Genomic DNA, 15,555 nt, shown 5'->3' on the forward strand with positions numbered 1-15,555 from the left:
AGCATCAGCTGCTATAGGGCTGTGCAATGGGGCTTTCACTTACAGGCGAGCAGTTCAAAGCTGGACTCGATTGTCCCAGTGGAAGCATCACACCTGGGGAGTCACCAGCAGCTCTACTGAGGGCTTTGCTGTTTCAGCCAAGGCTGGGGAAGCTGGAAGCAGCTGGGTAGTTACTGCTTGTCTCTCATCCACCCCCACATCCCTGCAGGTAGACACCGCTCTGGCCTTGTGGAGATGATGGTGCAAGAGGGCTTGTGCAGGATGATGCCTGCAGGAGCCAAGGCAATGTTAGCCAGACCCCTGCTCCCCTTAAAAATAAACCCCCAGCATAAAGCAAAACAAAACCTCTGATGGTTGTTTTAGACCTGGGTACTTTGCTGACCTGCTTTGCAAACAGTTGTACTGCCAAAGTGAAGGAGGAGCTGAAATGAGTCACAATTATGGGAATAAGTACCTGAGGACAGAGGAGGTGTGGTGGAAACTTCACTGCCAAAGCCGGGGTCTCATGATACCACATTTTCGCATTACTGGAGCTTAGGATGCTCCTGATTTCTGGCAGCAGAACTCCGGTCTCTTTGCTGCAAGCTCCTTAGCGTTTGCTCTCTTTAAAGACAGCTTAAAAAAAAACCAAGCAAAACCAACCAAGCAAGCAAAAAAAAACAAGCCTAAATAGCAAAACAGTCACAAATGGTCCTCAGAAAGGCTATGTTTTGGTGAGTTTTGTATACAGAACACACTCCCCTCCTGGGCTGATTTGTCCCCCACTGGAAGCCAATCCAGCAATACACTGTCAGCTCCCGGGTGGTGGTGATGGGATGGCTGATGGGGGGGGATATCCCTAAAGGCAAGCAGCCATCAGAAAGACCTAGAGCAGCCAACACCATCTCCAATGCTATGCCTGAGGTGGTGTGAACAGCCCCAGCAACTCTTCTCTTATGTTTGTTACATTTGACTGTAGCTACATTAAAGACTCCTAATTACAAGTTTCAGAGACCTCATTAATCACCAGCCTGAGAACATTACAGTGATGAGCTGCCAAAGGCATGAGCAAATCACTCTTATTACCGGTTTTAGATGCTGCTCTTCAGAACTTGATTAGCTACAGATACACAGGTGATAATTCCTAGTGTCTTCTTCACAGCACACCCTCACAATTACTCACTCTAGTCAGATTTAGATTCTTATTAGAATAACATTATGCTAATGAAGTAATCCCACACACAGAATGCAGTGTGATGGAGATGGTTAACTGGATTTAGAAGATGACTAATGTCACAAACTCTACTATCCGTGTCAGAGAAACTGGTGAGGGGTGTACACAAGAGACACTGTACACGCCGTACATGCTAACTGTGAGCAGAAATGACAAAAAGGAATGATAAAATAAGTGGTGCATTAATAAGCTTAATTTCATAGAGTCACAGAATGGTTTGGGTTGGAAGGGATCTTAAAGCTCATCCACGCTCCAAGCCCCATCCAACCTGGCCTTGAACACTGTCAGGGATGGGGCAGCCACAGCTTCTCTGGGCACCCTGTGCCAGTGCCTCAGCACCCTCACAGGGAAGAGCTTCTGCCTTATATCCAATCTAAATCTCTCCTTTGACAGTTTAATATCATTAAATAATGATAATAATAATAATAATAAAAACATACACTGGAATAAAACGTTGACATTCTACTGTGTTCTCTGAAGGGCTGAAACTACCCCTAGGAGCAAACTCATTTCACGCATGTTACTAAGAGCAAAACTTGCCCCTTTCCAAAAGCCCCATGTAGTTCCCATATACTCAACAGGCAGGTGGTGATGCTGCCCTCCATCCTCCACCAAACAGCCTGGCTGGGACCCATCAGTGCACCTTTGGTTGCACATGTTCCATAATATGTGAAATACAAAGGAGCCTTACAGGAGGCTCTGCTCCCCCCAGGAGCCACGTTATGGTGGTCCCACAACAGCAGATGTTTATGTTTCCATTCTGCATTCCCACTCAGTTTTGGGGACACACTCAGACAAGCCCAATGCTCCAGTTGCATCCCCAGAACCGGAGACCTGTGCACTGTCTTTGGAAGGGTTTCCGTCCACCCTGCCTGCAAGACCTGAAGCGTGGACATACTTTCAGTTATCCCAATGACATCTTGTTCTCAGTTGTTTCTTGCAACCCACATTTATAGAATCATGGAATAGCTTGGGTTGAAAGGGACCTTCAAAGTTCATCCAGTCCAACTACCCTGCAATGAGCAAATTAGATCCAACCCATCCTGGAGGAACCCATTCAGATCATCTTTTCAATGCATTTCAGTCCTTCCTTCAGGGGAAAAAAAGCACTTCCAACAATCATGAAGTCAATTTAAGACACAAACTCACCAAGCACTTGAGGGCTGCTAGGAACACCTTAGTTATCCACAGAGGTTAAAGTTTTATTTTGATATAAAAATTAAATAGCAAAGTTGTTTGGTTTTGGGTTTGTTGTTCTTTTTTTTACAGTGATAAATTAGAAATTTACAGTACATACATTGAAGAAGATATATTTTCTGTACACCCCAAAATAATCAGTGTCTATTTCCTTAAAATTCAGAAAAGGAGCTAATTTGTCTGTTTAACACAAGAGCTAGGCTTGTACCTCTCCAGCAGATGCTTCCATACCTGCAGTGAGAAGACACACGCTGAGGGGGGGAGATGGGAGCAGGACCCATGCACAGAAGGTAACTGTAAAGTTTCTACTTGTACAACCACAGCATCCGCACTTCCAACACAGCATCAGTCACACAGTTTTTGGCTTTATATTCATAACAATGTTGAAACGAGAGAAGACAGGAGTTGCAGATACCCACTCTGCACAACCACTGTGACTTCCCACTCATACAGCCCCAAAACAGAGCAAGGTAAATGCACATGGATGAATACACTTATGGAATGGTTTCATCACTGCAACAGCTAGATTTGCTTCGGGTTAGCACAGTGTTTCCCATTCTGCTTGGGAAAGATGTTCCTTCAGGAAGAGCAGATAGTGTCTCTCTCCAGCCCACGTCCTCCCCATAGTATTTGAGAACCCCCCAGCTCCCTCATAGTGCTGTCCTCATCCAACTCACTTCCAACATCTCATCACCAGGGACATCCGTCAGTCCACAGGGTCACAGGCAGAGATGCAGGGATCTGATAACAAGGCACTACTTAACAGTCACTCCTGTGTACATAACATGGTTAAAACACCGTTTATTGAATCAGTCAGGTCAAACATGGGTCATATCGACCAGGAGAGTAGCCAAACCATTTCAGAGTGAAGGACACTTGAGTGAACATGATACCTTGGCACAGCCCAATGCCAGGTTACAAGAAAAGGCTCGTACTGCATCCTCACCCCTGGAAACCCAGCATACAGCTGCTGACTTTACACCCCAGGAGAAAGACTGCATGATGGAGAAGCACGGCCATCTGAAGACCTCCTGCTTGCAGAACTCCTTGTCCACAGAGGAATAACGAGATCCAAACACAATACTCATAGCAAGAGACTTTATGGAGAGGATGAAAAGGCTCGGCTGGTATGTGGGGCTGGCCAAGACAATGCTTGTGTGTCTTGAGCAGAATGTGTCAAGTTGTCACTTGTTGTGCTGGAGAGGGAGCCCAACCGCAAAGACTGCAATTAGGGTTTGTTTGGGGTTTGTTTAAAGAGAGAAGAGAAGAAGTGCTGTAGCACATGTTTCAACATTAACATTGAAACAATACACGCTTCTGGGACACATTAGTGCTCATGGCCAGAGCTGGAATGAATTGTGGCTTGGGAAGCACATGGGGCACCTGTGTGACAAGCGAGGAGGGCAATAAAGCAGTGCCTGTTCTCAGCTGCCCTTGAAGGGTGAGTTGGGGCACTGGGGGGATGCTCCACAGCTGACCACGGTCCACACAGACAAATGAAGCAAAAGTCTAAGGCACACAGATAAAACCAAAGGTCCTTCAAAGGGATATAGCATCAGAACAGTGTTCTCTTAAGTGGTTATGGGTGTTTCCATTTGCATCACCTTTCTCATTAGTCAAGCAAGCCCCCAGCACAAGGTTCAAGCTCCCCACGAGCACAGGATGATGTCTCCTTAAATGAAGGATAAGAAAACTCAACAGTTGCTGTGAAACAACATTATTCACCAAGAAGCTGGATCTCTTCTCTTGGGATCCCTTTGCAAAGACTGGAAATGTCTCTTGTCCTTCCTGAGGACCGAACCCCTGCTTGCATTCTGCATGTAAATATACACTAAACCCCTCCTTCCATAGCTGTCAGGGAGCAATTGGAGCATCGTCGTGAGGCAGTCAGCTGCACTGCGATGTCATGGGCTGAGAATGTTCTTTTAATTGTAACTGACACACATAATTACACAAATGATCTGTGTGAACATGAGGTTGCCAAGGAACTTAACGTTTCCTTTCTCCCCAGACTGGCGTCTGCAGAGATACCATCGCACTGAATGAAATATATTAAGACTTAATTGCTTCATGCAATGGGTCTCCAGAGAGAGACAGATAAGTTTACTTGGAGAAAACTGGCATTGTTTGAAGAGACCCTCAACTCATTTTTCTCTTTCTTGGAGGAATGAGCACTATAATGTAAGACTTTAGTTAAAGCTATTAAATGCAGCAGAATAAAGTGGCCCACTGGAAATAGGAGGAGCACCTGATTGCATGGGAATGGAGGCAGACTGATAACAGTAATCAATGCAAGACCATAGTTTCCCAGCTCCCAGTGACTCCTGTAACAATGACCTTGAGTCAAGCTTTTAAAAAAGAGGAATATTGATAGAACCACAGGCTAATTCAGGTGGGAAGGGGCTTAAGGAGGTCCCAATCCCTGCAAGGCAGAGTCAGCTCTCAATTCAGGACAGGTTACAGATGGTGAAAAGAACGTCAGAACTACTATCAGACTATAAGGTGACAAGAATCACCCTCACTAATGCCCCTCTAAATCCCACCCATCATAGATAACATCTCACACACCTGGAAAGTGCACTTGGCATTTGCTGGAGGACCTGATCCTTGGCTGACTTGTGGAGCACATGGGAGCAACAGAATTCCACTGCAAAAGGCATAAAGACACAGCTCTGCAAGCATTTCCTTCCCAATGCTGAACTCGGAAGGAAGACATCTAACTGAGGTCCTGGCTGATAACTGGACCCTAAATCAGCCTATAAATTGGCCCCAGGCCACCTTCCCTCCATAAGATGATGAAAAGAAAACAACATCCCACAGCTGTGGGCTATGGTCCCTCAGCTTCTGAACACTTCAGTATATTGCATCCTGCTTAAAAAAAGAGAAAGATAACACCTTTGGGTATTTCACAGCTTTTAAAGCCTCCCTGGGCTTTCCTATTTTGGGCAGCATGGTTTATGGCTATTGTATCTGCAGCACGACATTTTTGCTGTTTATTCCTTAAGGCTTTTTTTCCCTCCCATTCCCCAGAGGCAGGCTGTGTAACCATCTCCCTACTCTACTCCAACCTTTACACGGCAACGCTCGCACGCCATCAGTCCTTCACAGGAGGGCAATCAGACCCTCGTGGTGCCGTCCTTGTCTCACACCACGGTCTCATTCCCTTTCCCAGGTTTCACCCAACCATCCGCTCTCTTCTCCCGCTTCACCTTCCCTGAGTTCACCAGTCTGTTCGAGCACTTCTGCCACGTGTGCAGAGTTTTGGCTGACCAGATCCACATACCCGACGTGATACCCACCAGGAGGGACATGAAGATCTTGAGCATCTCCACTGCCATGTTGGAATCATCCGCGGAATAGCGGAACACAGCCCAGTTGGAGATTTCATAGAAGTAACAGGCGATGACGCACGTCGCCGGCACGGTGTACAGCACTGAGAAGACACCGATTTTCACCATCAGCCTTTCCAGTTTGTCAGTTTTAGTTCCATCTTTCTGGAGATTAGACCTGATTTTAAACAAGGCCACGAGTCCCGCTGCAATGAATAAAGTCCCAATGACCAGGTACGTAAAAAGAGGAGCGACGACAAAGCCCGTCAGCGCATCAAGGTTCTGGTTCCCGACGTAGCACAGACCGGTGAGCTCATCTGCATCTACGAGTCTCATAATCAAAATGACAATGGTCTTCACCGCGGGGATAGCCCAGGCTGCAATATGGAAATAAGAGCTGTGCATTTCTATAGCTTCGTGGCCCCACTTGAGTCCTGCAGCCAGAAACCACGTCAATGTGAGAATAACCCACCAGATGGAGCTAGCCATCCCAAAAAAATACATCAGCAAGAAAATTATAGCACATCCTGTGTTCTTAAGACCTTCTTGGATAAGAACAGGTTCTGCTGCCTCTTCAAAATCACAGGATATCCTTTCCCGGCCCACAGTTAGCCTCACAATATAAGCAATGCTATAAATATTGTAGCACATGCTCAGAAATATGATTGGGCGCTCCGGGTAGGAAAATCTGGATGAATCAATCAGGAAGGTCAGGACTGTGAAGGCAGTTGAGATGAAGCAAAGACTGGCCCATACGGCCATCCAGATATCTGTGAATTCCTTAGCTGACCTGCTGTAGAGACCAGCATCGTAGCCACACTTGAGGACACAGTTCAAGTTTCTCTTCACCCAGATGTACTGATCCGAGTTAGATCCCATGCTGTGGCACTCTTCTCCAGGCTGCAAGGAGGTCTTGCTGTGAAGGGGAACCTCCTCATCTCCTGGGCCCTCCATGCACATGTGGTTGTGGTCATTCTGGGGTGGGAATTTGCTGCAGTTCAGGCTGTCCGGCCAGGCGAACCCGAATTCCTTCAGAACGGGTTCACACCTTCTTTTGACAGAGAGGCACATGCCTCCACAGGGACCTATGGGGATGTTAATCTTCTCCGTGCACATCGGGACATAGACCGAACAAAGGAAGAACTGGGAGAGAGAAACAGAAAGCACAAGTGCGTCAGGGCAAAATTAAACAGGTCGAAATATAACGAGTTTTCTTTTTATTGCCTTTTTAGCAGTAATAGTTGGTCCTTTGCCTTAAAAAACAGGAAGCAGCATAAAACAAATAAACCAAGAACAATAACAACAAAGGGGGGGGGGGAGGATGATGACGGACGGGACTACCCTAACAATGTTGTCTTCTTTCAGTCCAAATGTGGTCCGAAGCCAAACATTTTACTCCCTAGATCAGCTCCATGCAAATTGAGCCCATCAGTTTCAATGCAGCGAGTGAGATTCAGCTAGAGCTAAACCTCAAGGGTGTGATTTAGGAAAGCAAAAGAACAAATTAAAGCGGTTTAAACAAATGCATATATTTGTTCTAGCGCTGCCTGGGTATTACAGCAGAAAGAGAAAACAGAAGAAAAGGCACTTATTGAATGATCCGCCTAGAAGAATGTCTTTTTCTTTTCCCATAAGGTCACATACGTACACGGATAATAAAATACTGTTGTTTTCTCGGGGCTTTGAATAACCTCAGTTCTGTGACGCGACAACGTAAGAGGGATCGCGTGCTAAATCGGGAGCTCTGCCCCAAGAAACAAGCTGGGGTTTGTTTGATGAAATCCATGCCCGTCGGGAGGACGGGATCTTGCCTTTCGCCTGGGAAAGCAGCGGCTCCAGCGGTGGGACCCTCGGAAAGCAAAGCTCCAAGAGCCGCGACGGGGCATGGGGATGGAGATAGAGGATAAGGATGGGGGATATCAGCCAGTCCGTGCACCGCACACATACACATTTCCCCCCTCCGCAACCACACACAAAGACCCCCCCCTCCCCGGTCCCCCGACCCACCTGGAGCTGGCTGGAGCATCCGTACTGGATGAGCGGGGTGAAGGTGGTGAGCTGCAGCTCGGCGTCCGCCTGCAGCTCGTGTCCCACCAGGTTGGGCATCTTGGTGACATTGTAGCCCAGGTTCTGGCACATGGCGATGCGGATGCCGTCGCAGCGCCGCTCCTCCTCGTCGCCGAAGCCCCGCGCCCCGCCGAGCAGCCCGGCCAGCAGCACGGCCAGCAGCCGGCCCCCCGCCATGGCCGAGCAGCGACCCCCGGCCCCGGCCCCGGCCGCGCCGCACGGGCCGGCTACAACGGGGAGGGGCCGGGGGCGGCTCCGCTGTTAAAGCTCCGAGCGGAGAAACGGCCCAAGGGGAGGGACGAGCCGCAGCCCCCGCCCCGCCGGGCTCACACCGCGCCCCCATCGCACCCTCCCGCTGCAGCCCGATGCTATTCGTGAGGGTTCCCCCCCATCTTCTCCTTCTGGGGCCGCCCCATCCGCGCCCCGCATCCTTGTCCCTCAGTGTCACCCCCTTGTCCTTGGGGCTGCGCCATCCCTGGCAGTGTTCAAGGCCAGGTTGGACACAGGGGCTTGGAGCAACCTGCTCTAGTGGAAGGGGTCCCTGCCCATGGCAGGGGTTGGAACTGGATGAGCTTTAAGGACCCTTCCAACCCAAACCACTCTGTAAGTGCATGCTCTTGTCCATGCCCCCCCTCCTCACAATAGGTAGCCCCTTCCCCCCTTTCCACATGCTTGTTCCCCATCATCACTATCCCCAGCATCCCCACCATGCCTCCCCAGCATGGGTGCTGGTCCCAGGGTCCCACCAAATCCAGCTCCCCACACACAGCCCTACCCTCACTCCTGCCTGTCTTTCATCAGCCAAAGGCACTCAGCTTCTTCGCTGCTGGGTTAAAACTGTCTGGGGTGGCTTTGTGAGCTGCTGCCTTTTCTTTCTAAGGAGCTAAATTGCACCACAGGGTTACATCTGGGGTTTAGTGCTGTTTGTTTTTTCACTGGGGCCATGAAAGCCGGAGGGCACTGCTGGGTACCTGCTGGCATCCGTATAAACCTCTGTAAAATAAATAAGTGTGGATGGAGCTTTGGTGAATTTGGGGAGCGAGAGGGCTGGATGATTAAACAGACCTTTAATGAGTCAGTGGGAGGAGGGATTAAGAGCAGAGAAATGAGGCTCGCGCTTAAATTCCCTGGGTATTATTTACACCTGTAATAAAATCTGGTTGAGCTGGTTGTGCCTTCAGCAAAAATATGTCATCTATTAGAGAACTGTTTGTAAAGCACTTGGAAAATGTTTGTAAAGCCCCGGTGAAGTGACCTCTTCCTGTGCGTGTACAGTGTGTGGCATGTGCATGTGCTCCTGAGCATGTCCGTTGGGAGCCCCATGCACCTCGGGGCCTCCTCTTCTCCCTGACATTCCCAGGCTGCATCTGTGGGCTATAACTAAGACTAAGGCTAAGACTAATAGACTAAGGTAGCCCTTACCTATGTCTCCTTTCCAGGCACGGGATTGTAAATCACAGCAAACCCCATGCTATGAAGTACTCTGTGCTCAGTCATAGGATTGTAGGATCAACCAGGTTGGAAAAGACCTTTAAGACCATAAAGTCCAACCCTCACCTTTCCCCTCTGTGTCTCCATCACCAGTATTTGAGGTGTCCCTGCCCATGGCAGGGCAGTTGGAACTAGATGATCTCAAGGTCCTTTCCAACCCTAACTATTCTATGATTTTTCACCCCTGAGATGTTTGAGTTGTACCATGGTGCTGTAGGGATCTGTGGGCTTTGAACGTGCTTTTCTCAAGCAGGATGGTGTTTTATTTGAGGTTTCATGAGCATAGCTATTCACACAGCTCTCATCACCATAACACTCTACAGCTAGCTCCAATAAAGAGTGCCTTTAACCTCGCAAAATCCTTGTGAGGCAGACAAGCAATATTATCTTAACTTTTCAAACACAGACAGTGCTACAGTCCCAAGGTCAGGCAAGGAGTCTATGATGGAGTCAGCAACTCAACCATATCTTGCAAGGCCCTTATTTACTCACAAGCCATAACCAGCCACGCTCAGCTGCTAATCTGGGTGGGTGGTAACGCTGTGAACACACACAGTGCGCTACACATGTTCCCAGCCCCACTGCATTTATCACCTACATCAGGCAAGTGTGGGGAATGGGTGACGGACACCCTCTGTACAGCCAAATACCAAAAGCTGGAGGCAGAGACTCTCATGGGAGAAGTTTTGGTTGGGTTCTTTTTGATTTGTCCTAATTATGCAGGAAGAAGGACAAGAGGGAGGATCATGGTGACCTTAAAAACTATGCATCTTTGTCTTTGTATATGAAAACCCTTTTCATTTGCAGTGCAGTTAGGCACTGAAGCAGAGTTTGCTGCTACCAGAGCAGGGCCTTTGCCTAATTCCCATAGAAAAGTCCATCTACTGCCGCTTCTACAGCAAACCCCTTGGTCCATGGACCAGGTAAAGGGGCAGGGGGACGTTTTAAAGCTACAAAGAACAATTTTAGAACAACACTTACCCCCCAAAGAAACCCTACTTCTATTGTCTTTTCTTTGGCAGCATGGAATAAATATTAGAAAGTTCTAAACTGCTGTGTTTGCTTTGCAAAGTCTTTTAGATAACACGAATTAGTTTTCAAAACAAGGGCGATGGAAGGAAATCATATGAGAGGTCAGAGTTGGGAAAAATGGTAATTACTCTGCTTTGAACCTTATGCATGTATTAACAGTGAGTAAATGTCACCATGATAAGCATGGACATAATAGCTTCTTTAAGAAACCTCCCAGATAGTGGGTTTATAGGTTCTTAGATTACTGGGCAGTGAGAGATGCTGGCCTGAATCGTGCACATCACAAGCCATGTTCCTTCGCCAGTTAGTGCCTGATTTACAGTGTGTTTTCCTTTAATAAGTCTGATTTTGCTTCTGAGGTTGTTTTCCTTAGAGCATCAAGCACCCACCCTGATAATTATTATTTACTGTGGCCGCCAATAATTACACGTGGGTTCCAGTCTGAGTTATCTTCAGCTTCCAGCCACTGACTTTTATTCTCCCTTTGCTGGCCAGGTTGAGAAGTCATTACTGAGATTATCCCTATAGGTAATGTTAGGCTGTGATTAAGCCACCCTTTGACCTTTCTGTAACAAACAAAACAGACTGAACTTCCTGAGTTCCTTACTGTAAAGTGTCTTTTCCAATTGTGTAATCATATTTTTCATTTTAAAGGGGTAAGATCTGACCTTGCTGTTTGAAAACCACCTTCAGCCCAAACCATCCGTCACAGTCTTAATGGGTATGTCTCAATTAGTAGCCTAAGCACCCCTGGTCAGAGGCAGACACTTGCAGAAGGCAACTCACATAATAGGAATTACATGAACATAGAACCCTACTTATATTTTGTTATTATCTTCTTCTTACTATTTCCCTCTTTTTATGTGGTTTTCTGTATATTTATTAAAGCCATGGGCATATTTTTGCATTACAAAATAACAAATGCTTATCAGCATCTCTGAGAGTCTTCCGTCTTCTTTCAGGGTATCTGAGAAGGTTCATAACTGATCATTTTCAATGCATTAGCATTTGTATAAGCTGTAGTATTACAGCACAGCTCAGCTTTCCATAGGAGTGATGCTCATGTCAAATGTGCAGGTAGAATACCCTCTGCAGTCCCACACAAGATCACCCTGCTTAGACCTCCAAGGACATGACCTACCCCATAGCATCACACCGAGCCTCAGGACCGATGCCTTGGGGGCAGACTGGAGAAACCTTGAGCACCCTGTTGATGTGTTTTAGAAAGCGGATACCACATTAGGATGTGATTACTTAAACCAAATGTCAGCTTTTGGTCAGATGAATTTAATTCTAAGAACACCCCTACCTCTCCAGGTGAAAACTCACCAAGGGGTGTCTGATACTGGATGAGAGCAGTCCCTGTTTTCTCACCCATAGAGGAGACTGATAATTACCATCCCTGAAAGTTCTTTTACAGGCCTTGGATATAAGTAATCTAAACATGCAGGGCTTTTAAAACGTGTAACTTCTGGAGCTGTTTTGGGACATTGAACTTGTAAGAATGCGTTAATTATTGCTATTAGTTACCTCTGTCATGCAACTCCTATGTATTTTCCAGTATACAACAAAAATGAGGGTTGGTTGCTTCTGTCACCTGTTTCGTTTATCAACAATTCCACAACTTCCATTGAGTAAAGGGCTGGCACCATTAGTGACTTGCTCTTGGGCTCAGTTTACATAAGACACTATTGTCTTGGACCATTCACTTCTTGTTTTGTTTATTTTATCACATTCTTGTCATTCCTTTTGGATTTATATTCATTCAAATCGATGTCTCCTTTCTGCTGTTTGATATTTGCGCTTTTGTTTGATATTTGCGCTTTTGTTAAATAACTTTATCTACTTTAAAATTTTATTGAAGATTTGTTCTTTATTTTTTTCCCTCTATAAAGTTACCTGGACTTTTTAATTGAGACAGATCAATTTCTTTATCCAGTGATGGCTTTTCAAGCATCCAGTAATACATTTAAAATGGGTTCCTAGTTACTATTCACGTGCTTCCTATAAATTCCTTCCCCTGCTTACCTCTGCACTTTGAGAGGCTGACCCTTTTAATAGCAGGAAATATAACTATTCCCTGATTTGCAATTATCCTGCTTTATTTGTTGATTATAATCAGCATTTCAATTGTCCAGTAACAGAAAAGAAATGGTTTGTTTTGTCACGACACTTCAGGTGAACATGGCTCTTCTTGACCCCAGGAAAAAGAACAGTGCATTGAGCTGCATATGCATTTATGCATGCATATATACATATACACATATGCAAATACATACACACACATATATGGGGAGTTTATATCTAAAATATTCATATATAAGACCAGTGCATGGGGTGGTTCAGAGTGGCACTCTGATTCAATGATACTGAATCAATCAATGTAGATCTCAGTGGGGCAGAATGCATCCCAGACCTTAAAATCAACCATGCAGTATGTGCAGATTTGCCTGCCATGGTTCGCTGCAGCATCCTTCTGGGTCTGATGCAGTAGGATTTGGCTCCTGAGGCTCTCAGGATACTTTGTTTAGGTTTCTACCTTTGGTGTGTTCATGTGAGCCAGCTCGCTCTGCAAAGGGAGACCCAGAGAGTGCCAGCAATGGAGTGTGGAGGGCAGGTCTCCGGCCATGCTGTTAATCTCTGTTTCCATGCAGATATGACTGTAGCTTACTTTATTTCACCTTGGTGCAGCTAAACTGTGGCACACAGACCCCGTATCTGGATTCACATGCGTAATTCCTCACATGCCAACATGGGTCAATAGTTGTTCCATGACCCCTGAAAGTCAATATTTTGGCCTGCAAAGAAACCACAGAATTCGGGTTTATAGCTTTGTAAACAGGAAATTTCAGTGCTGCTTAATATGCATCGTTTTAAGAAGCCCTTTGCATTTACACAGCATCGCATTGTTTGACAATGCAAGTGGACTTCTCAGATCATGTGTGTAGTGAGGAATCCACCAGGCACAGACGTCTCACACACACTGCTCCACGGGGCACCGAGAGCAAAGCTGGCCATACCTTCCATAAGATAAAAGGTGCCCATGTAAAGATCACTTCATCTATGTGTTAGCATGTTTTTCATAGAGGTATTTCTCTTCCTAGGCTTAAGAATACTTTATTTCTATTTCTATCCATTTTCCCTTCTGATTTGCTTTTCCAAAACCCCTTTTCTCAGATAACTCAGAGACTGATACACCTCTCCAGCCAAATTAGCAGAACAGATAAGCAGTTGAGAAGCAAAGCCACTCTTAGGATCCACAGACACAAAACCATCCAAACAATGATATTTGCAGTGTAGCTACGTCTATAAAATATCATATTAAAACACATCCAAAGCAACCAGCCCTCATCCCTTGCCTGATTTTACCACACTGCGCAGGAAGGCTCTGCTCCAGGGATCCATTCCTGCCCAACTGCAAGAAGATCAGTTCCTTTGGGGACAATTAGTAGCCTGTTTTGAAAGCCAGACCCATGGTGGAGGCAAACTTCAGCCTCAACGTTGGAGTCAGTGCTTCTGCCGCCCAAAATGACTTCCAGCTCAAACTGCTGCTCGTTATTGCTTCTATAATGCTCAGAGATTTGCATTTTGGCTTCAGATTTCCCACACTTGACCTTAGCCCAAGGGATTTTCCTTTTTTTTTTTTTTTTCCTGGAAAATGATGAACATTTTTTTTCAGAAAATTGTTCTGAGGCCCATTTATTCTTCATGCTCAGATAACTCCAAAACAGCCTGGTTTTATAACTTCAGATTTGGCATGCATGGAGCGCCGTCGTGAAGGAGGAATGCACTTTCTCTCCCATTTGAAGAAACTTCATTTCGCAACAGCGAATTAGCCCAAAAGTCTTGGAAATAACAGAGCGATCACTCACAAGGCGTGATTTAACTGTGGTAGAAAATGACAGGCTGGGCTCTCTTTCTCTGCAAGGTCATGAGTCTTGCTTTATAAATACGGCTTCATTTCCTTTCTGCAGAGTCATCTTTCCCACTAAATCTTTCTGCGTCCTGTTTGGCTTTAACTCTAAGGCAGCATCAGGGGTTATTTCCCGTGTGTTTGCTCTCTATAAGCAGCGTTGTACTTGGCTCTTGGTGGCATTTTGCACTTTCTGTGAGGCAGATTTCACCAGATGTGATTGAAGAAGGGCTCTCTCTGCCTCGCACGGCATGCTGAGTTACATTACTGCTTCTCACTCACCCAGATTGCCCCCAGTCCTGGTCCTCACATTCATTTGTCACCCGTATCACACAACCCTGATTATGGACACAGGGGAGAGATGTTTCTGAAAGCATATTACAGTGCTTTCTCCTGAAATGTGTTATCCAAGAAGTAAATCATAGAATCACAGACTGGTTTGGGTTGGAAGGGACCTTAAAGCTCATCCAGTTCCAACCCCTGCCACGGGCAGGGACGCCTTCCACTAGAGCAGGTTGCTCCAAGCCCCTGTGTCCAACCTGGCCTTGAACACTGCCAGGGATGGGGCAGCCACAGCTTCTCTGGGCACCCTGTGCCAGCGCCTCAGCACCCTCACAGGGAAGAACTTCTTTCTTATATCTAATCTCAGCCTCCCCTCTGGCAGGTTAAAGCCATTCCCCTTGTCCTGTCCCTACAGGCCCTTGTCCAAAGCCCCTCTCCAGGTTTCCTGTAGCCCCTTCAGGCACTGGAGCTGCTCTAAGGTCTCCCCTTAAGGAGCCTTCTCTTCTCCAGGCTGACCCAGCCCAGTTCTCTCAGCCTGGCTCCAGGGCAGAGCTGCTCCAGCCCTTGGAGCATCTTTGTGACCTCTTCTGGACTCTCTCCAACAGCTCCGTGTCTCTCTCGTGTTGTTGCCCCTAGAGCTGGGTGCAGGACTGAAGGTGGGGTCTCACCAGAGCACAGCAAAGGGCAAGAATCACCTCCTTTCACCTGCTGCTCATGCTTCCTGTGATTTAGCCCAGCACACGGTTGGCTTTCTGGGCTGCAAGTTTCTAATTCTAATTTATTTATTACTTTTAAACATGAAGATTACTTAAATAAATTAATTCATTTCTAAACCTTGCAACCTAAGTTAGGCTGAGATAAAAACCCCTTAGAATAAGAGCCGAGAAGATGGATTTGCTGATATGCTTCATCTGGTTTGCCCTGCTCCAGCAATACCGCAACAAGCTGGTTGAATCAATCCGTTATTGCAGGCTTGAGGTTGTCCTCTGTCATTGGAGCAGCCCAGAGCTGTCAAGCGTGCTGAAGAATCT

General features: G+C 46.5%; 1 protein-coding gene across 1 annotated transcript; it reads right to left on the reverse strand.

Annotated features, from left to right (window-relative positions):
- Positions 1 to 3,187: 3,187 nt before the first annotated feature.
- Positions 3,188 to 8,057, reverse strand: FZD4 (frizzled class receptor 4). The gene is made up of 2 exons (XM_062639275.1): positions 7,747 to 8,057; positions 3,188 to 6,882 (listed from the first exon to the last, which is right to left on the reverse strand). Exons 1-2 carry the CDS (start codon positions 7,981 to 7,983, stop codon positions 5,554 to 5,556), a joined length of 1,566 nt encoding a protein of 521 aa, XP_062495259.1. The 5' UTR covers positions 7,984 to 8,057; the 3' UTR covers positions 3,188 to 5,553.
- Positions 8,058 to 15,555: the final 7,498 nt, after the last annotated feature.

This window comes from Pezoporus occidentalis, unplaced genomic scaffold (genome assembly GCF_034315485.1).
Source record: "Pezoporus occidentalis ecotype Australia unplaced genomic scaffold, CSIRO_AGI_Poc_V1 ctg6, whole genome shotgun sequence".
Taxonomy (NCBI): Eukaryota; Metazoa; Chordata; class Aves; order Psittaciformes; family Psittacidae; genus Pezoporus; species Pezoporus occidentalis.

Excerpts from the sequence above, each read along its gene's own strand:
- FZD4 (XM_062639275.1), bottom strand. The coding sequence starts at position 7,983 with ATGGCGGGGGGCCGGCTGCTGGCCGTGCTGCTGGCCGGGCTGCTCGGC. Across the intron at positions 6,883-7,746 it reads GATGCTCCAGCCAGCTCCAG|TTCTTCCTTTGTTCGGTCTA; the intron begins GTGGGTCGGGGG and ends TCTCTCTCCCAG.